This window comes from Hypomesus nipponensis, chromosome 15, assembly GCF_054491055.1.
Source record: "Hypomesus nipponensis isolate SF chromosome 15, ASM5449105v1, whole genome shotgun sequence".
Taxonomy (NCBI): Eukaryota; Metazoa; Chordata; class Actinopteri; order Osmeriformes; family Osmeridae; genus Hypomesus; species Hypomesus nipponensis.
This window is the reverse complement of record NC_140375.1, coordinates 5,346,209-5,374,156: the sequence shown is the minus strand read 5'-3', so window position 1 is coordinate 5,374,156 and position 27,948 is coordinate 5,346,209. Positions and strand designations below refer to the sequence as shown.

General features: G+C 47.3%; 1 protein-coding gene across 2 annotated transcripts; it reads right to left on the bottom strand.

Moving 5' to 3' along the window:
• Positions 1-99: 99 nt before the first annotated feature.
• On the bottom strand, positions 100-19,695 carry eml2 (EMAP like 2). Of its 2 annotated transcripts, XM_084674992.1 has the most exons (22): positions 19,461-19,695; positions 14,420-14,623; positions 13,694-13,811; positions 13,054-13,152; positions 7,693-7,721; positions 7,047-7,176; positions 6,509-6,658; positions 5,426-5,495; positions 4,888-4,998; positions 4,585-4,680; positions 4,280-4,414; positions 4,057-4,156; positions 3,503-3,657; positions 3,287-3,412; positions 2,979-3,110; positions 2,705-2,772; positions 2,427-2,515; positions 2,130-2,227; positions 1,797-1,884; positions 1,367-1,462; positions 1,005-1,135; positions 100-640 (listed from the first exon to the last, which is right to left on the bottom strand). In XM_084674992.1, exons 1-22 carry the CDS (start codon positions 19,618-19,620, stop codon positions 515-517), a joined length of 2,511 nt encoding a protein of 836 aa, XP_084531118.1. In that variant the 5' UTR covers positions 19,621-19,695; the 3' UTR covers positions 100-514. The 2 variants fall into 2 exon arrangements, with proteins under 2 accessions (XP_084531118.1, XP_084531119.1); XM_084674993.1 differs by lacking the exons at positions 13,054-13,152; positions 13,694-13,811; positions 14,420-14,623; positions 19,461-19,695 and adding an exon at positions 10,872-11,001.
• Between the last annotated feature and the right edge of the window lie 8,253 nt (positions 19,696-27,948).

Genomic DNA, 27,948 nt, shown 5'->3' with positions numbered 1-27,948 from the left:
CATAAACTGTTTCAATCTATAAATCAATGTCGAAGTATTCCAAACATGTGGCACCAACTTGGAACAGAATCAGCCAAAAACATGAACACTCACACACCGTTTGGGGTAGAAACTTTATTAACAAAACCAAGGCAAAGCACGACTTAAGCTCACTATGGGTACCAGGTGCTAAAAAGTGCCACGACAATTATATCCATTACAGTGAATATTAAAATACCAATACAATTGCCATTCAGTTAAACTGCAATATATACCTCTATAAACCTTTGCAACATAAATAGCAGCTAAGTTAAACTCTGTTTAAATAGCCATATCATTAAACAGCCTGGACCGTCTCGGGCATGCTTCCAGTATTCTCTTGGGTCAGGTTGCCATCTAGTGGTCTCAGAAGACACTGCAGGTAAAGGGACAGCGGACCAATAGTAGTGCCAGAGGGTCAGTTGGTGTCAGTGGAAACAGCAGTGCTGCCCCCTGCTGGCCAGGATGCTGATACAGGGCTGCTGATGCAGGGTTGCTAGGCGACCACCCACTGCAGGATGCTGGTGTCCTTGCCTCCGGTGGAGATCAGGTGACTGTCGTCATGGAGAAAGGCAACGTTGGTCACGTGACTGCTGTGGCCCCCGTAGGCGTGGCTTGGGGCCTGAGGGAACCGAAAGAGGAAGTGACACGGACAAAAGAGGTCAGCGTTTTGTCCAATAACCACACAAGGAATTCATATAAACGGTATCACTGCTTGAAAAAATTGCAATTGCAAATTAGTAGGCTATGTTAGTTAACCTCTTAAGATCTTCTTTGGATTTTCACACAGTATGACAGTTGCTTTTCTTTATCTTTTTAGTTTGTTACACTTGTTTTGTGTTGTTTTATGGTTTATGCTACTCTGACTGTACAGCACTTTGGTCAACAGTTGTCGTTTTTAAATGTGCTCTATAAATAAAACTCAACTTGACTTTTAAGCGTGTGAAAAAAGGTGAAACTGTTGTACAGATGTGTGCCATGCCTACCCGGGGCTGGGAACAAGGGTAGGAGAACAAATGCACTTTGCCAAAGTCATCCGCCGAGGCCAGCAGAGCGCCGTCATGTGACCTGCACACGGCATTCAAGTCCGTCCCATCAGCCCCGTCAGGCCACACCCCTGCAGACAGAGCACAGATGGACAGATATACAGTCAGACAGATGGATGGATAGACTAACATGTAGACAGACAATCAAACAGACAGGCAGATAGTCAAACAGTCAGGCAGGCAGACAGACAGACAGGCAGACAGAAAGACACACAGACAGTCAGAGCTCATACAGACAGCCATTCAACCCCAGCCTCTTATGAGTCATCGTTTCCTGTTTGAGACAGGATATGAGCACTGACCGAAGACGTTGAAACCCAGAACGCAGGTGGAAGTGGCCCACTCCAGGTTCCTCACAGCGTCCATGCTGGTCACATGTTTCCCATTGGACGCCTCCCCTGCAGAAAGGAACCGTGACAGATACATCACCCCACCGTTGCCTAGCAACAACTCACTCTGCTGCTCAGTGATGCAATGGACGTACACTAACTGATGATTGTGTATGTCAGATGTAAACACATCCGTTAAGACGGGGTGGGGTGATTGCTGCTATTTGTACATAGCTTTGGAAGGTCTGCTCCCTCCCTCCCTCCCTCCCTCCCTCCCTCCCTCCCTCCCTCCCTCCCTCCCTCCCTCCCTCCCTCCCTCCCTCCCTCCCTCCCTCCCTCCCTCCCTCCCTCCCTCGCTCCCTCGCTCCCTCCCTCCCTCCCTCCCTCCCTCCAGGGGACTCACAGAAGAGGATCTCATAGTCTCCTGAGTTGGTGACCAGGAAGTGGCTGTCTGTGGACCAGTCCAGGTGGGTCACAAAGCTGGAGTGACCCTGAACAGAGGAAACACCAGTCAGCTGACACAGCTCAACATATCAACACTCAGAGAGGAGAGGAGTGAGGGGAAGAGGAGGAGAAAGGAGGGGTGAGAGAAAGAGGGGGAGACAGGATAGGATGACGAGTGCCAATAAGGAAAGGAAGGGAAGAGAGTGATGAGGATAGCAAAGGGTAGAAGGAAGGAGGGATGACAGAAGGAGAGAACAGGGAAATGAGAGAAGGAGGTGTATGTGATTCTTACAGTGCATTTTCCCACACGGCTGTACTTCCTGCCATTCTCCGTCACCGCGTAGATGTAAACAAAGTTGTCATGGGAACCTACAGCCAGGAAGTTACCATCTAAGGGCAGGAAAGGGAGGGGTCACAGATCGCGTGAAAATGTACCGTACGTATTGCACATGAAGTAGCCAACAACCAATCACAACAGTTTAAACTATACTCAATGAGGTGATGACTGGCTATCTTCATCAGGCAGCCATTTTGTGAGATATTTTTCCCATGAGAATGATGACTGATGGACCTTAATAAACGACTGTACCTGGAGAGTACTTGACATTGGAAATGACCTCGTTGCCGTCAGTGTGCATAGAGACCAGGTCCCTGGTGTCGGTGTCCAGCACCAACCACCTTGAACACACACACACACACAGAACACACACACAGACAGAACACACACACGCACACACACAAACAGAACACACACACACACAGATTGATGCCTTATTCATTACAGATATGACAACTACAATACCCAACACTACTGAAATACTCTCTGGACAGTGTTTGGATTTCCAACCATAAACAATAAGAACCAACCTTCCAGTCATGGTGCCCACGGCAACAACAGATCCACTGGGGTGGAACCCAACTGAGCGGCCTGGATCCTGGAGGGACAGAGATACACGTTACACCTCTACACTGAAGACATACGATTTGTATTAGAGCTTTGTGCTTTACAGTTTATTCATAATTATAGATTAAAGAGTTGTCTGAGGAGTGCCATCAGTTTTGCAGATAAACAGCACTGTAGGATATTTGATGTTGGGGTTGGTGTGAAAGAGGAAGTGCTCGCCCTCCAGATCCTTCTCACCTCGATGGCTTTGGACCAGAGTGGCTGATGGGAGTTGGTGTCCCAGAGATGCACCTGCTTGTCCTGTCCGCAGGTGACAAACTGCTCCATGGTGGGGTGCACATCCACTCCCCACAGCTCATCTGTGTGACCCTGGGGGGGGGGGAGGGGGGGAAGAGAGGAGAGGTGGGTGTGTATGTGTGTGCATGTAGATCTACGAAAACAAACCTATGCCCACGTGTACATCCATGAGATCCCAGATTCTATAGTAACCACAGAGACTACAACACTGTGTCTGGAACACAGGGTTTAGGCTTGCCCCCCCCTACCTGTACGATGGGGTCAAGGGTGGAGGGGAAAGCCGCCTTCAGGATGGCGTTCTTAGTCGTTCCCACAAACAGCTCTCCCTGCTTCCCCTCCGTCAGCACGCGCACCGGCCCCAACGCCTCCCCCACCTGCCAAACAGGAAACGCATCACCGTCAACCCAAACAGCTTGAATTTGTTGTCCTTGAATCCCAACTGTGCTCCTGGCCTGGTGTCAGACCTCCATCTCTGTCTGCTTGTGGTAGTCATGATCCCAGAGGACCACGCGTCTGTCCTTCCCTCCGCCCGACACCATCGTCCCGTCCTTCAGGACGCACACGGAGAAGACCCCGCCCTCGTGGGCCCCGCCCATAACCTGGCTGATGCGGTTGCCGCCTGTCAATCACACACACGGCCAATCACGACGGGTTGGCAGACAATCCAGAACAAATCAAAAAGGCGTGTCAATCACAGATCAAGAGTCCAATGACAGTGATTCAACGATGGATTGTGAAGTCAGCTAATTTCTGGTGTGTGGAAAATCCTGTAACAGCTGTCTGAACACAAGTAAGGAAGTAAAAGGACAGGAACATGTCCTGAAGCCTAACTGACAGGTTCATCAGAGGATATAGTATAGCCCTTTCTACAAGTAATGTCACAGAGGGCTTCAACTACGCCCATAGAACTGCCCCTCAACCAACTTTAATCCTCGAGGTAGACAAGGAAAACTGTCCCAACTACTAACTACTAAGCCAGTAACATGTTATGTAACATGTTAGCTGAGAGGGGTCACACCTTTGGCCCAGACAAAGATATTTCCACTGGAGTCTCCTGTGATGGCGTCTCCATTCTCAGCAAAGGCCACACACAGCACATACTTGGGCTTCTCGTGTTTCTGGAAGCCAAAACAGGTACACCTCTCAATCACTGTGTGGGATACTTTGTTTTAACTTCATTCATTGGTCAGAATGTTGTTGTATTCAGTCAAAAACCGAGGGAGGTCCAGGCGGGTCCCTACCTCAAACAGACCCTGCCTCTTGGTCAGAGTGCTGCCCTCCATGGTCCAGAAGTTGAGGTGGTTCTTCCCACAGGTGACAATCAGATTAGCGTCCATAGGATGGAAGGACGCGCCCAGAACAGAGTCATTGGAGCACTGGAGGGGAGGGGAGTGGAGAGGAGAGGAGTTTTAACTGTGGAGCTTTCAGAGAATAAAAATATACCAATTTCAGGTCTGTCCCTCACGCTTCTCTTGTGACCAGATCTAGCCATCAAGCAAAGCTTACTGTCCAATCATTAACCATAACAAACGGAACTATCTGCTACCTTGACATCGGCCAGCTGCTTCTCCTTCTGCCAGTTCCACACAGACAGGATGTGGTCGTTGGCATCGTCCACGGCACAGAGGTGAGCACCGCCGTTCTGAGGAGGGGGTGAGGTGTGAGGGGGAGGGAGGTAGGAGAAAAAGGGTAGGGAAGGGTGCAGGGAGGGTGGGGGCATGGCTTAATAATAAAGTTGTATTAATAGTAAAACACTTTACAGAAGTGATCCTTCCGAGGGGTTCCCCGGGGGCTGTTACAGACTTTAGCTCAGGGGGTTATCACAGTCCTGTCATGGTGATGAACTTACAGACTTGGAGAAGGCGACGCAAGTGACTGCCCGGTCAAACACGCCCATCCCGATGACATGCAGGGTGTTGAGACTGACCGAGTCCCACACACGCACATGGGGAGCCAACAGCTGCAGAGAGAGAGGGGAGAGATATGGAGAGAGAGAGACATATAAAGTATATGGAGAAAAAATCTATGGAGAAATATATGGAGAGAGGGAGGGAGAGAGAATAGAGAGAGGGAAAGAGAGAGGGTGATAGAGAGCGTGAGAGAGAAAAAGAGAGAAAAATGGAGAGAGAAGGAATATGGAGAGAGATATGGAGAGAGATGGGGAGAGAGAGCGAGATAGACAAATATGGAGAAAGGGAGAGAGCGACAAATATGGACAGAAAGAAATCCACTGGAGAACAGCTGGAGAAAGAAAGAAAAGAAAGAGAGAGATTGACAAAGAGAGAATGGTGTGGGTGTGCTTGTGTGGGAGAAGGGAGGGGTCAATGAGGGATGTAGAGAGGAGAGAAATACAGATGTAAAATGAACGTCTAGGATCCCAGACGTACCTTGCCATCTTTGGAGTTTCCTGCCACTTGTCCAGTTGCTATGGTGACCATATCAGGATGGACACTCAAGCTGTGGGAAGAGAGAGAGAGAGAGAGGGAGACAGAGAGAGACAGAGAGAGAGAGAGAGAGAGAGAGAGAGAGAGAGAGAGAGAGAGAGAGAGAGAGAGAAAGAGAGGGAAAAGGCAGAAAGAGAGAGAGAGGTCAGACGGTTGGTGAATCAGAGCTAAACCAGTGTCTTCCAATGCCCTCTGGGAGATTCTTGTACACTTGGCAGAGGACGTGGTCTAGAGGGACTTCCTGTTCATTTCCTGGACTACAGGCCCTAAAAGGTCAGATGGTTTAATCAGCTGTCCAAAGTAAACAATTTTCGATGACTTCTATTTTATACAAACAATATGTAGACCAGTAATTAATGATATGTTCAGCAGACTCAATAAGAAGAAAAAAAAAAGATTACATAAATAAAAATCTTCTGGACAGTCTGACCACAGCCAGTTGGAACAGTATGGTTCGTGTGACCAGAAGATAAGATGGTCAGGTCCTGGACCTGACTCAAACTGGCCTGTCTGATTCTGAGAAGGTCTACAGGAAGCGGACACAGCAATATAGGGCTAATAATCTACCCAGAAACAAGCTGTACTTCCTGGTGATAGGCTGGTGAAAGATCGGAGGACACACCCTGGGCTGACCTAAGTTAAGGAGTGATGATACTAAAAACTATAATAATCTATTGAGCAAATTAATTGAGCTTGATCACCCATCATCTAATTTCTTTGTCTCCGTCCATGTCTCCCTCCAATCATCCCTCATTCCTCTCTCCCTCTTTTCATCATACTCCGTCTCCTTCTCCTCCCATTCATCCCTCTCCCTCCCTCTCTCCCTGTCCCTCTTTTCCCTCCCTATCCCTCCCTCCATTCATCCCTCTCTCTCTCTCCCTCCAGTCATCCCTCTCCTTCTGTTCTCATGTCCTATATGCGTTTCAGGGACACTCTCCGCTATTGCTCGATGGTGTTGAAGAGGACCACCACATCCCCCATCTGTCACGTTCCACAGACCCCTTCCCCTCCCTCCCTCCCCCTCACCACTTGACGTCGTCGTCGTGTCCGATGTAGTGCCTCTGCTGCTGCTCCTCAGTGTTGTACAGCACCACCACGGAGGCGTGGAAGTAGACGATCTCCCCCGTGGGCAGCAGGTACAGGTTGGAGCGGCAGTCACGGCCCCGGTAGCCGTACCTGGAGCCCACACGGTCAAGGAACACAACCGCAACCGCACAGACTGGACACAGGTCACAGGAGTGGCTAGGTGGTCTGTGTGTGTTTGCTAGTAGGTGTGTGTAGGTGGGTGTGCCTATGTGTTTATAGGTGTGTCTGTAGGTAGGTGAAGTGTGTTGGTGTGTGTACGTGTGTGTGTGTGTCGGAGGACATGTGTTGATTTGTCTGTGTGTGTGTTGTGTCTGTGTGTGTACAGTCAAATACATCAGATGTGTGTGTGTGTACGTGAAGGTCTGTCATTCAGTCCCCTCCTTACTTCCTCCCTTAGCTGTCATTCTCAGTCTAACCAAGTACAGACAGTTCCAATGTTTCCAACATTACCCGGCCGTCTGTCTCTCCAAAAGGATACACCCACTGAAGTTTGAGCTTGCGGTCAGGCAGCGCCCCCTTGTGGTCCAGGGTGTAAGTGTCCCTCAGCTGGTCAGGGATGTGCATGGTGACCGGCCGGCCTCTCAGGAACATCCGCACATAGCCGTCCTCTGGAGGGACAAGGTCAAAGGTCAGCAGAGGTGGGGTTGCAGGTAAGAAGAGGCAGGGTCAAACGTTAAAGGTCGGAAGAGGTGGGAATTAGTAAGTTCTCTCCCTCCTTCCACCCTTCTCCTTCCCTCTTTCCCCTTCCCCCATTCCTTCTCTCTCTCTCCTCCTTCTAACCAACCACCCTGCCTCCTCCCAGCCCTCCCCTCCCCCTTCCTAGTTTTCCCAAAACATAAACATCTAGTGAGGTAAGGGGCTCATTAAAATGAGTGTTGCCTGACTCTGGCTTGTTGTTAGTTACTGTGGAAGACCATAGCTCTGTGGGGGTTTTTGTTTCTGGGTTTTCATCATTACTGGGGAAGACTCCATTGAGAATAGGCTCGGTGGTCCGCAGTATTGTAACCTCATTACATGGTTGAAAGGATATTTTTAAGAGATAAAAGTAATGAGGTTTTGTCAGAAACAAGCATAGACACACACACACACACACACCAATAGTAAATGGCTGTTGTTTGACTTACCTGCATTGAGGGAGCATTCCTTAGACTTGCTAAGAGAGAGGGGCAGAAAGAGAGGAGAGGTTATGAACAGTTATGAACTGTTCCTTGTGGTGAGAAGGACCTCTAATGACATGCTGGTTGGCGTGAAGACCGCTCTCTGATGTTTCTGAGAAGCAGCATGAGATACCGTCAGCCTCTTCAATTATTAACTTCTTCAAACTCGGCGCCTTGACCAGTGAGTGCATTAAGAAGTGCGTCTGAAAGACTGCAGAAATGTGAAGTCAGCTTCATTCGTCAGCATTTTGTGATTGCCTGCACGCATGCATGTGCACACACACACGCTCACACAGACCTACACACACACACACACAGAGTCAAACCAAGATCATTCCCGGAAGGCATCATCATACAGGTATATCAAGTTATATACACATCAAAACCTTGTTAGAAAGGATTAGGAGGGGGTGAAGGGGGAACAAGAGAGAAAGAGAGAGAGAATGATCTGGAAAATAAGAAAAGAGAGAAAGAGTAAGGGAGAATAAAAGAGAGATACACACAGAAAGACAGAGAGGGAGAGAGAGGAGAGATTGACACAATGGGTGCAGTCGATAGTAACTTCCACAAGCATCAGTTGAAAACCAGTTTGCTGGTTCCTGACTCAGCTCACAGCCAATCAGATGCTGTCAGGAAACTGACAGCCCCACCCTGCAGACAGTTTGATTATTGCCATGGCTACAGAAAAGAGACAAGTGGCATGGTGACATTGACCAATCTCTATCTGCTCATTCAATAGAACTTTCCATCCCAACCTGCATCACCACAACCCCCCCCCCCCTCTCACTCTTTATAGCCATCCCTCGTTTCCTTCACACGTCCATCCCAAATTGCCTATAACACATCAGACCATATAGAGAGGAGACATTAGGTAAACAGGTTCAGTGTGTGGTAAGTACGGAGCTGCTAAAGACTAACATCAATAACTGGTTTCATCTCCTTCATATCCGATTGCATCTGATTCAACCAGACTGTTAATGAGCCTGAGAAATGAGCCTGTATGAACATGACTGGATGGTTGCACGTTCTGGCTCAACCAGCACCCAGTCGTGGGTGTTCAGGGACCGTGTTTCAGGATGTTGTTTGCTGTTCTCCAACCATCTGCCTGTCAAGTAATTACTGTTGTCTCCTAACACAGCAGACAGGGGACATAGAGAGATAAAGACAGAGAGAGAGAGACAGAGAGAGAGAGAGACAGAGACAGAGACAGAGACAGAGAGAGAGAGAGAGAGAGAGAGAGAGAGAGAGAGAGAGAGAGAGAGAGAGCATGCTGAACAGAATCCCTAATGAGACAGTACTTGCTTCTGGTGCGTGTCAGTCCTGACAAAAACAATCACGTCGACATCTGCTGCCGATAAAGTTTCTGATTTTGACTCGTAGATTCTGCTGAAGTGTGGAAGGCCAACCACAGGGGGATGCGGAGCCTGTATGTGTGTGTGAGCGTGTGTGTGTGTCTCTTTAAAGGGACAAGATTACAAGACTTTCTTGTCTTTCAATAGAGAGTAGGAGGTTCAGCTCTGACCAATAGGAGACCCGAGCCAGGCCAGGGCCACTAATTGAAGCAATGCATGATGGGAGTTGGCAACAGGAAGTGTGTGTGGGGAGGGATTAAGAAGCCTCTGAATCCAAAGACTGTTTACTGGCAGCTCATATTATCCAAACACAGAAGCCTCAGTTTCCTCTACTCTATTCCTTCTTGTTCTAATCTACCTACCTCTGTGCCAACTCTACTACTTCTCTACTCCTATGCTCTACTTTATTCTATTGCGGTCTGAAATGCCATCTGGAATGATCTTTCCAGTGACTGTCAAGCCCAGTCTATCAGTGGGAAACAGAGCGAGCCCTAATGGGTCTGGTGGAGAGAGGCCGGGTCAGGACCTGGAAGCTGTGTTTTGTGGCGTAAGTGTTTCTCTGTGGGCTGAGTGGGCACATTAGGGGTCCTACAGAGCTGTTCCACTGCATATGCAGTGATTCATAACTCTCTGTCTGTCCATCCTTTCACACTGTGCCATAATGACCACTACTGAAGACCATTAGGACACCCTCCAAACAGAAGGAATAAGAGGTAGAGAGAGATAGAGAAGACAGATAGAAGCAGTAGTTCGTGAAGGTAAAAGGAGACAGCGAGAAGGAGATGATATAGAGATAAGGGGATGAAGAGAGAGAGAGGATGGAAAGAGAGGTTGGAGAGATAGAACATAGAGAAGGTAGAGAGGACAAAGGCACAGATAGACAGAGACAGGAAAGAGTGATAGAGAGGACAGATAGACAATGGAGAGTTAAAGTTAAGATCAGATCAAGGATAAGGAGGTGAAGGTGTTTAAACAGGATATAACACTGTCTTTCCTTATGAACAATTTGCATGCCACCCAATCTCCCTCATTCAAATCCATGCAACTTATTCCCAACCCCCTCTTCCCATCCTCCTCATCCTCCTCTTCCCCCGTAAGCATTCCCACAAATTCATCTCAGTTCCATCAGGCAATTTCAGTCAATATGTTCAATGCATGTGAGTTGAACAAACACTGTCAATCAATAGCGAATCTACAGAGTCAGATGAACCAGTAATCCTCACAGTGCAAAGCGCTGCTCGAAACATTGTTCCTCTCCTCCCCCTAACAGGAAACAGTGGTGTCTCTCTGTGGCTCTGGCGACCAAACCCACATGGTAGACTGTGGTCTAAAAGACTTGCTGCTGCCTCAAACAACCTGTTCTGTAATGATCTCACCCTGCCTGAATCTGTACAGTTTTGAAAGCTCCGTTATCTCAACCAATTCTCCTAACGTCACTCAGATAACACAATTTAAATTGGAGTGTATCAAAGAGTATCAAAAGTATGTGTTGCATTTGGAGAATGATGTTCCTGTGGGTGTGTGTGTGTTTGTGGTGTGTGTAACGGCTGTCCTCAGTTGGTCTCTACCCCGTTCTCTCTCCAGCCACTCCCAGAAAACCAACAGGAGAGGACGGTTTGACTCTTCTCAAAGTTAGCGTGACTAAATAACGGTGTGTACAAAGTTAAAAGAAGTTCCTGCTTCCCTTCAGCAGGTAACCCAGAACAGGGTAAACAAACCTAACCTAAAACAGTTAGTGCCTGCTCTACTTTGATGCAAAATAAGTTAGGTAATAAGTTGAAAACATCTTTTTACCTGGGGGATCTCTTCATGGTGATGCGTTTTCGGTTATGTAACAGCTTGTATTTGACAAAAAGGTCTTCACAGCTAACCCAGTCGGACAACTCCTGAACTACAAAGCTCTCCCCCAGCCTTCCTTGTTGACTCAGCCAACTTTAGTAGGGGAGGGGCCTAAGGACTTTGTCCACCAATGAGAACCCATTTCCCGATTCTCATCTCAATGACCACCCCCCCTAGTGGAGGGTAACTTGACACCTCAGCAGAATGAGTAGTGAGCTGAGAGGGTGAAGCAGAGAGGTGGGTAGAGGAAGGAGAGAGAGAGGGAGAGAGAGGGGGGGGGGAGATAGAGAGAAATAGAGAAATAGAGAGAAGGAAAAAACTGATTGAGTGAGAAAGAAAGAAAGAAAGAAAGACAGTTAAGAGAGATAGAGAAAGAAGAAAGAAAGAAAAGCAAATAGAACAAAGCCTGCGAGTGAGGTACATTTACCATCAGTTTTATTGGCACCTCCATGAAAACAAACAATATCACAATGTTATCTCAGAGGCTCCTGACCAGGTGTGGGGCTTTTACTGTCTCTATCAAACAAACATAGATGCTGAGTTTTGATCGTAAAATAAGGAGTGGCCCAATATTAAATCAACAACAGCCTACACCACTGAGCATAGCACTCATGGAATAGGGGAAGAAGAGTGACCGCAAGCTGGTTATATTTAGAATCCCACAGACTGTATATGACAGGTGCATTACTGCAGAACTTGAGGGAGGAGGAAGAGGAGAAGGAGGAGTAGGCGGAGGAGGAGGAGGAGGAGAAGGAGCAGGAGAGAACGTTTCTGACTTCTTGTCAGAACTATGCCCTTCTGATCCTAGACCTTCTGCTGTGCTGTGCCCCATATGTGGTTTTGGATAAAAGTGCTAAATGAACAAAATGTAACAATATAAAAAATGTGAAGAGGATGCGAAGGCGGACGAGGAAGACATGGGCTGTCGGAGCACATGCTGTTTATCGACAAAGCTTTCATACACAAACACACGCACACACACACACACACACACACACACTGAATTATTAAAGTCCATTCTATGTATGTTCACAGTCTACCATAGAAATATATAGTGTTACACTGCAGTAGTGGTGACAGTATCAGTAACATACACACGCACGCACACACACACACGATCCTTTTTCACAATGACCTCAACATTCGGAAGACCACAGTGTCCTAGCTGGTGCACAGATAGCCTGAGGGCCAGGAGGAGACCTCATAGCATCACAGTAACACACACATACACACACACACACACACACACACACACACATGAACACACACACACACACAAACACACCAACTGGCCCTGGTTTAGAGTCTGGACTACCAAGCAGACAGGACGGCATTTATAGCTGAGGGTTCAGGTGACAGGCTGCAGGACCTGTAGACTGCCTGTCTGTCAGTACGGAGGTAGTTCTACCTGCCTATCAGTACTGAGGTAGTTCTACCTGCCTATCAGTACTGAGGTAGTTCTACCTGCCTATCAGTACTGAGGTAGTTCTACCTGCCTATCAGTACTGAGGTAGTTATACCTGCCTATCAGTACTGAGGTAGTTATACCTGCCTATCAGTACTGAGGCCTGCCTGCCTGCCTGCCTGCCTGCCTGCCTGCCTGCCTGCCTGCCTGCCTGCCTGCCTGCCTGCCTGCCTGCCTGCCTGCCTGCCTGTCTGTAATGAGGAAGTTATGTCTGTCTGGTACCTGCTATCTCCCTGGGGTTAATGTAGGGCAGTGGTTCTCAACCCTGGTCCCCCCTGTCCTGCATGTTTTAGATATTTCCCTGCTCCAACACACCTGATTCAAATGAATGGGTCGTTATCCAGCTCTGTAGAAGCCTGTTAACGACCATTCATTTGAATCAGGTGTGTTGGAGCAGGGAAACATCTAAAACATGCACGGCAGGGGGTACTTAGAGGACCAGGGTTGAGAACCACTGATCTAGGGCATTGGTTCTCAATCCTGGTCCTCGGGACCCCCTGCCCTGCATGTTTTAGATATTTCCCTGCTCCAACACACCTGATTCAAATAAATGGGCCTGATAACGATCCATTAATTTGAATCAGGTGTGTTTGAGGAGGGAAACGGGCAGGGGGTCCCAAAGACCAGGATTGAGAACCACTGATCTAGGGGGTATATGGAGGGCAGGGGTACCTGCTCTTGCCACAGGTGGAGGAGCTGGAGGAGGTGGTTCTGCTCCTGGAGTCTGTCTCTCTCTTCACCATCGTCAGCCGCTCTGTAGACATGCTCTTCCTGGGGAGAGAAATCAAACAACAACATTTCTCCTTGAATATGTATCCAAACACTTTTCACCTCCATTTAGAAGCTCAAGCAATTTATTTTGATGTGTATCCAGATATTTATACCTCCATTCATTAGCTATACATCTGTATTTTAATGTATATCCAAGCACTTTATACCTCAGTTTATAAGCTATTAGTATTTACACTCCTGGTTAGCCCCTAATTCGCAATGGAATCTAATGGATGATGTTGCGCGACACACTGATACCCTCTGTCTGACAGGGTGTGGTATTGCAACAAAGATATCGGCAGTGACGGCTATTTCATTCTCAGTCATATCCTCCTGAGATGCCGTAACGAGTTGATATCCACTTGTGGACCTTGGTCATGGGCTCTATATATATTACAACCATTAATACAACTATGTTGTGTCAATTTATTCCTTAAAATGTGTTTATATAAAAAATGAAATGTATACAAAATATGTGTTCCCTGGTTTCAGGAGGATATCACAATGCCAGGTAGCTGATATGTGATGACTTCCATCTCACCTCTTGATGGACAGCAGCACTTCCTTCTTGGGGGAGGAGGGGGAGGAGGGGTAGCGTTTCTGCGGCATGTAGCCGTTACTCAGGGGCTTGGAGGGTAGAGCCTGCAGGAGCTGACGGACTGGTGAGGGGAGGAGGAGAGAGAGAGAGAGAGAGAGAGAGAGAGAGAGAGAGAGAGAGAGAGAGAGAGAGAGAGAGAGAGAGAGAGAGAGAGAGTGAGAGAGAGAGAGAGAGAGAGAGAGAGAGAGAGAGAGAGAGACTATAGTTAGCATCTACAGTATGTGTGTGTTTGTATAACAGTGCTATGACAAACAGTGCTCCCCATCCCAGTCCTAATCATACAACCACATTCAAACAGTACATCAAACAGCTGTTCAAATACACTACTTCCAACTTCTAATACATACTTCAAATCTGGAAATATTTGTATTTTTTAACTTTAATAAAAATGTTTGACTATTTCGATGTCATTGGAACTTTGAAGGGCTTTGCATCTGTTTATAAGGTCTCATATCCTAAATGGACTGCAGTTTACCCAAGAGGAAAAAGAGTATACTTACATTTAATTTAAACATTAAATGAGAGTTGAATACATTGACACCGTATGTCTTTTCTCTTCAATTTATATATTAACATTGACCACTTTAATACTATAATAACTTTGTTAGTATACTTTAAGTATGATCTTTTTCTCGCTTGGGTGTCTGGGAGTACGTGTTGACCTCTGACCCTTGGTAGGCGGGGCGGGCGTGGGGGGCCTGTGGGGGCCTGCGGGGGCCGGGGCCCGGTCCTCACAGAGGCCCAGCCTGCGCAGGGCGTCGGCCAGGGCGGACTTCAGCAGCTGGATCTCATCCTCCTGCAGCATCAGCCTCTGCTCCATGTGGGACACGCGGTCCTCAAGCTCCATGCCACTGGCCGCCGACGCCGTCTCATCTGGGGGGGTGGAGGGGTGGGAATGGGGGAAGGGTGGAGGGGTGGGAATGGGGGAAGGGTGGAGGGGTGGGAATGGGGGAAGGGTGGAGGGGTGGGAATGGGGGAAGGGTGGAGGGGTGGGCATGGGGGAAGGGTGGAGGGGTGGGCATGGGGGAAGGGTGGAGGGGTGGGAATGGGGGAAGGGTGGAGGGGTGGGAATGGGGGAAGGGTGGAGGGGTGGGAAGGATGGGGAAAGAAAGGGCGGGAGGAGAAGGTCAAGATGATGAGAATGATACAGAGAAAGAGAGAGGAAGAGAGGAGGAATAAAGCATGTGAGACAGAGATACAGAGAGATGGGGGGAAGGAGGGGGGACGAGGAGGGGAGAATGAGCAAATGAGATGGGCAGAGGGGTGGGACCAAGAGAGAAGGAAGGACACAGAGTCAATACAAGATCATGGAGAGAGAGAGAGAGAGAGAGAGACAGAGAGACAGAGAGAGAGACATAGACATAGACAGAGAGAGGGATGGACAGTGAAGGGAAGGGAGGGAGACAGGGCGAGCAAATGATGATGTGAAAGAGAGAGAAAGGGGAGGGAAAGTGAGTAGAAGAGACAGAGAGAAAAAACACAAAAGACAGAGCTAGAAAGACAGGCTGAAGCCCAGCGATGGACAACAGACATGCAGTGGTGGAGTAACAGAGGTGTCCTGTTCTCTGCAGACAGATGGTGTCTGCTTCCTGTCCAGTCAATAGTCTCCGCCCAGTTCTGCTCAGTGTGTTTATGGCATCCCTGCAGTCTCTGAATCTGTAACCTCCTGCAAGTGGACCTTACCCTGTTTGAGAAGGCTTTGTCTAAACCCTTATTGACCCAAACCCCAAGTAACCACCCCTTTTTCAGCAACAGGATAGGTAGGTAGGAACTGTATTAATCCCAAGGGGAAATTGAAGTAGTGACCTCATTGCTTTGTCGAGTTTATGGCTGTACGTCCCAAATCCGCTGGTAAACTAGCCAGCATCCAAAATGAGTCTGGAATGTTTGTATTAGTGGTCAGTGAAAATAACATCTGGGAAAAAAATAATCCTGTCCTGACAGGACAGTTATCCAATCAAATTGTCCTATTAAAGTGAGTTAAACTGGTTGAGTGAAAATAGACAGTGTTTCAACAGTTCAGCTCCATAGTGACAGTAATAGAATGTTATCACTTCTATGAGTCAAATGAGTTCCTTTGGATGCAAACTATTGAGCAGATGGAAGCTACAGATCACGTGATCAGAACACTTGTGTGCTTCTGTGACACACACACAAACACGCGTGCACAAACATATTACACACCCACACACACACACATACACACACACACGCAGGAAGCAGAGGGGTTAAACAATTACTCTGAGTTTTCATCTTGTTCACAATCCAACAAATGGAATAAAGCTGCAAACCCCAGTCTCATTAGGAGGGTGTGGGAGGGAGATTACCGGCTTTTATGGGAACGGAAATTGCCTTTTTAGTTTTTCATCAGGAACATTACACAACACGAGTTATCTCCCTGAGATTGAAAATCATTCAGGAGCGGTCATGATATGGGTCGTAATCCCTCTCCCTGCATCAGGGCAGAAGCCTCCTGGGTAAATGACCACATCACTGAGCTGATCTGACCCAGAGATGCACATCTCTCCCTGCTGTGGAGTTGTTTTAGGGTGCCTATGTCCGTGCTGGAGGAAACACTAACCACAGCTCCAGTACCTCCTCTCCTACACCATCCATATCTCTTCTCCTCCCCTCCCCAGTATAAATCCCTCTGTATCCAGCTCAGGTCTGGAGCAGCCCAGAGTTCACCTGCCCTCCGCTTCACCACAGGTCTGTTTCATAACTCATCCACATCAGCAGTCTAGCATTACTGTAGCAGCCCTCCCCCTTCTTAACACTCTCTCCGGCTGTCTCTCTCTCTCTCTCACACACACACACCCACTCATACTTACCTGCAAGTAAGCACACACACACCCACGCACACAGACGGCAGATAAGCTATGCACACTCGTGGCTCTCTCAGGAGCGAGACAGCCAGAGCCACGTCAGGGTAGCAGCTGGCAGGTGGAAGACAAACTCATCACAACTCTAATGATTGATCACAAGGAGAGGGGACAGAGGAGGGGAGAGTAGGGAGGGGGGAGGAGAGGAGGAAGGGAGGAAGGGAGGAGGGAGGAGGAGAGGGGGGTTAGCTATGCCGTGATGTGGCAGGAGGGAGGGATGAGCGGAGGGATGAAGCGAGAGGACGATGGAGGTCGTGGAGAAAGCGAAGCCTGCTGAAATATTCATGGAGCTGAGGGCTCTGCTAGACTCCTACCTGCCATGTCTGTTTCTGCACCGTCACTCAACCAGTCAGCCAGCCAGATCAGTCAGATCAGCCAGATCAGTCAGACAACCAGTCCGCTCTCCTGCAGTTCTCCAGGGTCTCTCAGGGTGCCAGAGTTGGGCAGGGCTGGGCTAGACTCCCTCCTCTCTCTCTCTCTTTCTCTCTCTCTCTCTCTCTGCAGCCTCTGACTGGCTCTGCCATTGTCCCAGGACCCTCCTCCATCCCTCCCTCGCTCCTCCTGCCCTCGCTACCCCCCTCCCCTTCCTGCCAGGCCCCTCCCTCCGACCTGCTCTTCCCCCTGTTCTCCCCATCCTCTCATCCACTCTAATCTACTAAGCCTGAGCAGCTCGCTATGGGACAGGCAGTCAGTGGTAACTTGGAGCCCCTCCCAAAACCACCCTTCCCGCCGTCACCCCCCCCCCCCTCTCCCCTCTGCTCGCAAGCTGCAGTTGCTGTGGGCTGCAGACGGGACATGCTGCAGACTGTGGAGGCTGCAGGAGAGGCTGGGAGGCTAGGAGGGAGGGAAGGAAGGAAGGAAAGAAAGAGAGAGTGAGAGAGGGAGGGAGGGAGGGAGGCTGGTAGAGAGGGAGGCTGGTAGAGAGGGAGGCTGGGAGAGAGGCAGAGAGGGAGAGAGGGAGAGAGGGAGGCTGGGAGAGAGGGAGAGAGGGAGAGAGGGAGGCTGGGAGAGAGGGAGAGAGGGAGAGAGGGAGGCTGGTAGAGAGGGAGGCTGGGAGAGAGGCAGAGAGGGAGGGGGGTGGTGGGCCTGGCTCGGGTCCAGGAGCACACACTCTGCAGCAGCAGCAGCAGCAGTAACCAGGCACGACCAGGAAGTGCTAGCTGCAGAGGGATCAGAGTCCCTTTCCATCACTGACACACACACACACACACAAATACACACATGTACACAATCACTCACACACAAGCATAAACTGTCGAATGTACGTAGAATACACCCACGCAGGAAAAACTAAAGAAGAAACACAAGCACACTCATGCAGTGACAGGATGCATAGGCACTGCCACAACTACCAGGAAGTGACACAATAACATGCACACACACACACACACTCATGCAGATAGCAGAAGGCACAAACATACAAACACACTCATCCAGAACAGTACTTCTACACATAGACACTTAAGCAAGCACACACACAGACACAGCCACAAACGCACACAAACGCACACACACACAAAGTGCTTGCGAGGCCTATAACTCTGTATGAGGCTGACAGCAGTCTGTAGAGCAGCAATGTGAACCAGCCCTGTACAGGGAGAGTGAGACAGCTCTCCCCTCCTCCAGCCTGCCAGGATTGGATGTCAAGCCGGGGGCCAGGTGAGCTGAGGGACAGGGGGGCTGGAGGTGTCACTTGCAGGAGAACATGTGTGATTCAGACCAGACAGACACCACATGCATCCTGGCCATCAGACAGATGGTCACTGCCTTGGACTAGTGCCTTGGTCACTGTCTGGACCTGCTTCTATAGGTTGTCAAGGACAGATATGTTGTGTGAAATGTCTGACTGACAGACAGACTGATTCACTGGCTGACACACAAATCAACAGACTGATTGACTGACTGGCTAACTGGTTATCTGACTGACTGACTGACTGACTGACTGACTGACTGAAAGACCGACAGATATCCCACCAACAACACCCACCATAAAAACAACAGAGGAAGCGGGCAGAGAGGAGCCAGCCACCCTGCCCACCTCCCTCCCCCCAGACTCTGAGGGCCAGACCACCTCCACCACCACCACTCCCCAAACCCCCACTGTCCTTCCACCTGCCAGTCAATATGGAGGAACTAGATTCCAGTCTGGTGTAATCTAGGGCGCAATAGCATCTACCAGATTCATGCACTGCTGTATGACGCTGATCTAATCATGTATGACCTTTGATGTTCATCACATTTTCAGATCACGTCCTCCACGATTGGTTCAAATCTGTAAACCATAATAACCTCGCCGGTGTGACTTGTGGAGATCCAGGTCTTACCAAGCGCATTGTTATGTGGTTACACACCTAGCCATTTTCTTAATAGCCTACCATGTAACCAAATGAGCTACTATAACTAGCTGAATTACTGTGCTGTACAACCTGTGGAGTCAGTATATGATGAAACATCGGCCTGACGGCATTCCTACTTTGGATAACATTTTCCTAGTGTAGCCTTGTATTCAAATGCTATTGTGTCATTGTATCACAGACATTTACATATCAAGATATTACGTTTCAGCATCAGATCTGTTATTTAAGGGTCCTTTCTGAAAATGTAGGCTAAGATGAACGTTTTCTACCTGAATAATTGTAGCTGGAGCCCAATCGACACAGGTGGAAGTCTGGTTGTCTACACATAGAACATTTAATTGCCATAAAATCACCAATCACAGATAACCACAATATAATATTTCGATTCGTACCCGAATATGTAGGCTATGCGGTACGCCAAGGTTCATCTCGGCTCAAACGGAATGTCGTGTCACAGGTGAGGTGACTTACCATTGCAGTACTGAAGCAAGAGAGACGTGCTATCGTAAAGGCTGCCGCAGGAGGCGATTCTCTCCGACATCTCTCTGTCTTGGGATGCAAACGTTCTCTCTCTTCCTGCTTTCTTCTTGCGACCTCCCTCGCACCTCGCTCTCCCTTCACCGCTCCACATTCAAACAACCAACGACCACAACAACACCTTTCTCTTTCTGCCGCTTCTCTTGACACCGGTGACCGTCTGCTCTGCGTTTCTGTTACTATAGCAACAGCCTCTCTTCGCTGACTCTGTCGTCAACCATTGGGAACCGTAGAAGGGGCTGGGTTAACGGATTTACACAATTAGATTGAAATATTGATTGAATGTAGGCCTACCATCGTGTATCGCTCCTCAAGTGTCAGTTTAATACAGTTACTTTTTCAAACTTGGCTATGGTCCCACATGTTCTTGCTGGAAAGTATGTGGGTGTTATTCCACTAGACTACCTTTTCTGTATTGAATAATTGATTGCGGAAAGGTTTCCTCCCGTAACACGTGTTAGAAATAGATAACCTATTCTACCTGTAACAGGAGTCAGAACTCATAGAACACAACATGACGCCTGCGCCAAGCCCTCGATTTTAAATCTAGACTCGTTATTCGTCATATGAGAGAAGGTAGACAATGGAAGAATCGAAACGGATGGTTAAATTGGCGTTTTGTACACAGACCTGAGACAGTTTAACCAGAACGTTAGTTATATGATAGATCCAACCAGCAGATGGAGGCAGAGTATTCCCATACTGTGACAAAAAATCCCACAAAAAATCCAATTTTCACGGCCGCAGTAGGTGTCGCCAGATAGCCAGGCTTTACCGTGCTGAATGCAGTCTCCACGGCTCTCTGCTCTCTCTCGATGTCTCCATATTTCTCTCTCTCCCTGCCTCTCTCTCTCACACGCACACACATACACACACCTTAATGTTGGCTTGGATTACTGGAGCAGGTATCTGACCTGCATCCAGTTAATACACAGCTAATGTATCTTCTCATATGGAGGAGAAAATGGATGGAGATACCCAGAGGAAAGAAAGGATGGGCAGATAGACAGAGACAAGAGGGCGGGCCAGATACAAAAATAGAGGATAGATTGATAGAGGGAGAGATGGAGATTGAAAGAGGAAAAGGCTAGAGGATAATGTTATGAATCCTAATTGGTGGCCCCTCCACATACACACACGTGGTACACGCACAACTTTTGCACCTACACACAACACTCTCCATTCCTGGCTATTAGAACGAGCATCACATTTCATTGACTGGCTGTAATGTGCATGGGCTCTGTGCTGAGGGTGCACTTTGTCCTGGAATATGTTCAACGTCTTCAACCAATTCTCAAAGTTTAAAAACAGCACTGGAACTCTGCAAGGTTAGATGCAAAGTGTTTTATTGGAATTCAAAGTTACAAAGATTCCCAATAGAACGTGAGCTAGATCCCGGGATCAGACTTAAATTTTTCTCTGGACATTTCCCCAATCCAGATCTTTACATTTTGTGCTTAATATCTTCTACGTTTTAATGGCAATAATAATCAGTCAACAGCTTTGCATCTGGCTTTCAGTAATATAGCATATGCTAAAAAGGTGATTAAGAGTTTCATTTTAAATGATATAAATCCATAATCATTACCCATCTCCATAATTACAAGCGTGTGATGTTTTTTCCACAACAACTTCCACTGCTTCATGTCCACTCTGCTGGGGGAGAACATGAGGGCAGCAGAGCCAGGAAGGGCTCTCCACCCATCCTCCCCAAAACAGCAGCTGGACCTCCCACATACACACTCACATGCACACACTCACACACACTCCTGCACACACGAACCCTCCATCACACACACACTCATGTACACAAACGCACACTGATACACACGCTTATGCGCACACACACACACACAACTGCGACACATACGCTCAAGCACACACACATGCCACACCCCACTAACTTTGAATATTCCCTTGCCCCTCATTACACAGTAGCTAAAGTCATCACAATCACAGCTTATAATGTGTAATAAAGTGGTGTGCAAGACGATTGTTTATGTGTAACTCTTTACTGTGTCAATTTTAATATATTTTGCCAGTTTGGACACTCATGGCCATTCATTTGATGTTATACCTGTACAAGAAACATCTTCTCTCCTGACATTTGATATTCATTTGATATTATATCTCTTTAAAATGGTAGCTTTCTGAACACTGGCCATTCATTTCATACTGTATCTGGACAACATGTCAGCCTTCTGGACACTGGACATTCATGGATGTTATACCTGGTCAAGAAAAGTCAGCTTCATCTCGCCAGCATATTGGATTTCTTGCATCAAGTGTGTAAAAGTGATATGGTGATCGATAAAGTAAGACTGCATTAGACCGTGTATTACCTTTCCTGTGAGTCACTCAGTGGACTCACGCAAACAAACATCTACAATGTGAAGATGCCTGTGGCTCAGTTTGTTAGGATGTAGCATCTGTAATACAAGGGTTAGTTGTTCAATACCCGAGAAATGCAGATGATTTATGATTCCTTTGTTCGCAGTTAAACGGTAACAAAGCGTCTGATTGGTGAAGGCCACTGTCCTGTCGTGACAGATCTGTACTGTAGTTTGATTGCCTTAGGATGAGTCACGCATTCAGGCCACCCTCAGCACAGACAGAGCTTCAGGGTCTGTAACTTTTTCATAATTTAGCAGATTCATCCTTCTATCCATGGCAAATATGTACAAAACTGTACACATGGTGCATGTAGAAGGTACAGAAGAAAATGTAGGTACATCGGGGAGTGTTTTTTAACAGGATTTTGGTGGTTAGAGTTAAGGCACAGTGACACACCCCTGCAGGAAGTGACACATGCCTGCAGGAAGTGACCACAGTGACCCTAAGCCATCAACAAACCTGGTATAAACCATGTTTTTAAGGGTGGGGGTTTGAGACTCTGGTTAACTGGATGGCTGTCTGTCTTGGCTAGCTAGATGGCTGATTAGTTGACATGCTAGCTGTCTGGCTGATTAGTAGATTTTCTAGCTGGCTAGCTGGCTGGCTGATTAGTTGACTAGCTAGCTTACAGTAATGGAGTGATAGTATGTTAGGTCCCTCTGTCTGTCTCTCTACTATCGTCTGAATGCAGTCTTCACCACTTCACTCTTGCCCATCTTTCTCTCTCTTTGCAGACGTTTATTGGCCATTTATATCCTGTGATTGTTCCTGTGAGAAGGGTTAGGCCTTCCTATTCCATCCCGCTGTAAAGCCTGTGGGATTTACTCTTCCCTGGCAGGTTAATGGAGAAAGGACCATCCGGGGACGCCTGATTTAGTTGTGTTGGTCCAGCCCACACCATGCTCAGTGACCAGTAATACTGCTCATTTCTCTTCTCTCCTCCCTTCATCTTGCCTCATCTCATTCCTTCAACTTTCCTCTCATTTCCTCTCCTCTTCTCCTCTCTTTTTATCTCTTCTATTCTCCTCTCTCCTTTCCTTTTGTCTCTCTTCTTCTCCCCCTCTCCTCTCCTCTTGCTAAGTTGTTGTCCTCTGGTCCAGATACCATATGGGAAGGATGATGTCATTTACTGTAAGTGTTGATATGGCAACAATAACATCCTGTTTTTCAAATAGAATAATGTTTTACTATGGAGCTTGATTGGTTAATCGGACGGAGGATGAGGGTGGGAATTGGACAGGTTGGCGAGAACACAAAACAAGAAAGAAGTTTAGACCAAACCAGACTTCAATGATCCATGAAAACAAACTTTCCCTCCCTGTCCTGATACTGCACCTCGTTGTCCAGCAGAAAACATCAGCATTCTTGTCCTATCTCTCCTAGAGGTTCAAACTGAACCTGTTATTGATAGCTATCAGAACCATCTCGTCAATATTTTTTTGTGTCAGCTGCAGAGGCGAGGTTTGTTTGAACTGTTCTCCGTGGGGATAGAAGAGTCCTCAGACTGATTCAAGGATCCAAAATTTAACAAGAGAAAACAGGCTTAGAGAAGAAGTGCTCCAGTTGAACCTCCAGGAGACAGGGTCATTGTAGGCTTTTGTTGTGCCCAGAAGGTGTGATGGAACCAGGACCTGAAGGGCAGGAGTGGGGCACTGCCTGGAGGGCTTTTGGAAGTCAGCAGTCCTCGTTACCGTCATTAACTGGTTCCCCATCAGTGGGTCTGTGGTGTTTCTATAGACAAACCCCTTTGGATCCTTCTATATAGTTTATAATTAGTTTCACTTTTGCTGTCATTGGGTACACACTCTCTCACCCTCTCACCCTTTCATCAACAGGGCCTCACCCCAAACAGAGCACAGGGTTGTTGTCCCTGCTGAGTGAAAGAAACTCAAATCAAACACAAACAAAACAAAAGTTCTATTCAAGGCTCATTGTGAAGCATTGGACCAAACCATCTGTGGTGCTGGTTCCTGGTCCCGCTCGAAAAAGGCAGGACAAGAGAGAGGGAGGGAGGGAGGTAATGAGCGGGTGACTCATAGCAGCTTAATTGACTATCTGTTCATTAAAGGACGATCCGTCGTCAATATAAACATTTTTAATAATTAGTGAGGACAATGAGAGTGGTCAGCCTTCACCCTGAGCTAACCGGACAGTGTGTGTACGTGTGTGTGTGTACAGTGGCATGTCTGGCCATTCTGGTGCCCTTGGCAGGATATCTAAACCCCCCCCTCCCTCCCAAAAAAGGAAGCACAATCTTCAGAGCAAATAACACTTTAGAATTGTACTGTTATGAACACAAAATAAAAGTCAAACAGCTGTTTATTTTTGCAATCTCAATGATGATCTCATTGTTCTCTGTTCAGTTTTCATGACCCTTTCACTTCACAAATCCAACCCTTTGCCAAACCTTGCCCCTGGATCTCAACCCTCATTCTTAACTCACTGTGTGAGTGTGTTTATGTGTGTGGGGGGGTATATGTGTGTGTGTGTGTTGTACCTGTGTGTGTGTGTGTGTGTGTGTGTGTGTGTGTGTTTGTGCATATAAAGGAGGGGTGGAGGGTATATGTGTGTGCCTGTTTCATCAGCATGCGATGATAATGGAGTTGCCTGGTGCTGCAGACAGCCATCATTAAGTGCGTTGTGCTGATGTTTGGTGGGGCCCTGGGGCCCTGTCTGAACAGCAAAGAGCCTCCAGCTGTGAGAACTGAGGGGATGGTACCACTGTGCCTCCCCCCCTGCAGCTAGGCTGTGAAGGCTGCTCATAATGGAGAGCAGGACAGTGTGACACATACTGTTACGGCCACATGTGTTGTGTTCTTTACACGGGTCCGTAACACATACACTAAATTTAGTCTGTTGCATGTGTGTGTACGTGCGTGTGTATTGTTCTTGTGTGTGTGTGGGGATTTTGGAAGAAATTGCCTGTGTGCTTACATTATTCACTAACCAATAGAACTAGTCATTGGATACTAGTTAGTATGTTCTCATGTAAGCTTGCTATTAATAAGAGTAGATTGTGTCTATGTGTCAGGGTTGATAGATCAGAAGAAAGTTCTGGGTAAACGTCCTTTGTCATGCCTACAAGGAGAGCGCCAACTATGAACTCTCTAGTCTGAGTGGTCATGTGTTGGGAGCTGTGAATCTCTTTCTCTGAGACTGTTGTAACGTCATTACTGCCTGACTGTCACTATCTATGTTTACATTCTTGTGCCCTATAAAAGATGGTCCTCCGGCCTTCTGAGCGGAGAGAGACTTGATTGAGACTTAAGCCTGGTGTTGTGTTGTCATTTATTGCCAGTGGTCTGGTTTTGTCTCCCAAGATTGAAAATCCAGAACTCAACTGTCACTCCGTTTATGAAGTGACGGACAAAACACTTCCTTCATCAGGATCCCCCTGGAGGCATCATGGTGTGGAGGGGTCGTCTGTAGGTTCAAGACCTGGGTTAAATCCCTCGCTGCTTGTCCGTCTGCATTAATAAACCTTGTAACCATGCATGTGTGTGTTGTGTACACAATAATGGCAAATAAAAGAGATATGGTTGGGCCAACTGTTAAGTAAAACACAAAACACAAGACACTGGACACCATATCTGGACAAAATGTCAGCCTTCTGGACACTGGCTATTCATTTGATACTATGTATGTATACATCTGTGGGATACATTTTTCATGTCAATTTTGAAATTAGCTGCAATCTTGAAGAGGAATCCACCATTACTGCTTGCAGCTATATTTCAAACTATTATTGTGTTTTCTGCTCTATAATGCTCCAGCCTACTATAATCAGCTCTACTCTGCTCTGCTCTGTTCTACTCTGGTGTATTGTGTGTGGTTGTTTTAGTCCAGGAGTACTGCTGGTCACATTTTCTCTCTTTAGTTATGTGAATCTTCTCAGGATCAATAAAACAAGCCAGTGAAAATGAGATTTAATGATTTCTTATGCCATCTAAAAGCCAGTACAAAATTCCAACCAAAAATGTTGTCAGACATGAAATTATTGAGTACTTTCCGTTAATAGCTGGGTTTAATGCAGATGTTGTAATGCATGCAGCATTGAGTGTCCTAGTCTGTCAATCCAGGCTCCTTCAGCCTCCACAGCCAGAGTGTGCCTGCTGGGAGTTAGAGCCACAGCAGGCTGAGGCATGGTGGGTGGACCAGGACCAGGACCAGGACCAGGACCAGGACCAGGACCAGGACCAGGACCAGGACCAGGACCAGGACCAGGACCAGGACCAGGACCAGGACCAGGACCAGGACCGTGGCTGTGGCTGGAAGACCAATGTCCTAATCCTCCTACTAGATATGCTGGTTTGTGTATGGATGTGCCTGTATTTCGACCAGATATGCCGGTTGACATGTTTGACAGTTGATAATGTAGAACGGCTCTGTTCCACCACATCAAGTGGAAAATCACAAGGCCGTTTAGCAGATGTTCTTGTCATGTGATTTGATTGTGTGTGTGCGTGTTTTTGTTTGTGTGTTTGGTGTGCTTGCTTGTGCATGTAAAGCTTTCATGTTTAGAGTTTGAGCTGGCTGCTAACAAATGCACATCTTCCAGGCTGTTGATGACTCTAAGCCGGCTGCTGACAAACATATGGCACTTTGACAGGCGAAAGGCAGATCACTCTGTCAGCATCCTCATTTGAAACAGCCAGTAAGTCTGTCAGCATTGAGCTCAGTTGAAACAGCCAGTAATTACACGGCACACACACGCCTAGTCATGCCCACCACAGAGAGCACCCCTGAGAGATGCAGCAGAGGTGGTTTGGTGACTGTACTGGTGTGTTGAGAAGTATCCTGGTTTTAGAACTTTGGATTTGGGTTAAAGAACTGAGGCCTAAGGCTTTAGCTCAATGAGTTCATGCATGACGACCAAGGTTCAAACCCCAACTGGTTCCTACATGATGTGCAAGCTTCTGCAGACCGTGAAGTGCTCCCTGAGCATCTTCATGTTGATATATTGTGCTTTTGCCTGCAACAATGTCACAAATAAGTCACTGTCCTTTTTCCCATATAGAGCGGGTGCTTGACTGAGTCCATCTGGGAAACCCTGAGTGAACAACAACATCTGTTGGAGTCCAACACTGACTGAGAATGAGAATCTCCATCCGCTTCCATCGGTTGATGGATGATCTGATGAAGTTCTTGAGACAAGGAATTTACCCAGATTTTGACATCTAATGTGTTGAGGGAGTTCTGTTCTATCTCTGCTGCTGGGATTCTGCACATACATCAAGACCATGGAATCAGTACATTGAGTGGGCATATCTGACTTGCAATTAAAACATTGTTTTCCCTTTGAGTGAGTCCCTTGTTTTTAAAGAAAGCTCAGAAGATTGAGTGGATGAGACAGAAATTAGATTGATGATTTGATCTTCCTTTGAACGAGTATTTTAGATTTGTACGTGAGGAGAATATCAATTAAAATGAGAACCAGATGACTTTCCTTTGGAAATTAATGACATGTTGATGAAGAAGGAAACTGTTGGCTTGACTTGACTATGCAAAGGATAATTAAATGCATATCAGTTTGGGTTTGGGTGAGGGACCAGGTGCACACTGTACAGTTAAACTGCTCAACACGTTGAATTCATTAGTCCCTGAACAATACAGTCTTCAAAAGTACATGTAGTTTTTTCCACTAAATTGTCCTCGCTTTTTTGGGCCTTCTCTGGACACCGTAGACAAGGTCAAAACTCAGTCTAGAGCACTCATCATTCTTCCAACATTCCATCAGAAGGAAATGTGTTCACTTGTGTGTTGACAGCCAGGTTAGAGTATGAGTTATTTTCTGTCAGGAGTCAGTCAAGAGCTAAAAAAGTGGATTCATTATTTGTATACTGCCCCTGCATGCTGGTGACTGACTGACATAGTTCTGTGGTTGAGTAGTTTAGGAAGGAAGGGTAATGTGTAGGCGTACATGAGGTGCACACCTCTTCGTCTCACGCTTTATGTCTGTAAATCCACACACACACACACACACACACACACACTGATGATTTCTTGGTATGAGGATTTTCCAGAGTGG

Coding starts and splice junctions, on each gene's coding strand:
- eml2 (XM_084674992.1), bottom strand. CDS start 19,620: ATGTGGAGCGGTGAAGGGAGAGCGAGGTGCGAGGGAGGTCGCAAGAAG. Junction 1,136..1,366: donor TCTGGGTTTCAACGTCTTCG/GTCAGTGCTCAT, acceptor CTCTGTCTGCAG/GGGTGTGGCCTGACGGGGCT. Junction 641..1,004: donor ACCCTTGTTCCCAGCCCCGG/GTAGGCATGGCA, acceptor CGGTTCCCTCAG/GCCCCAAGCCACGCCTACGG.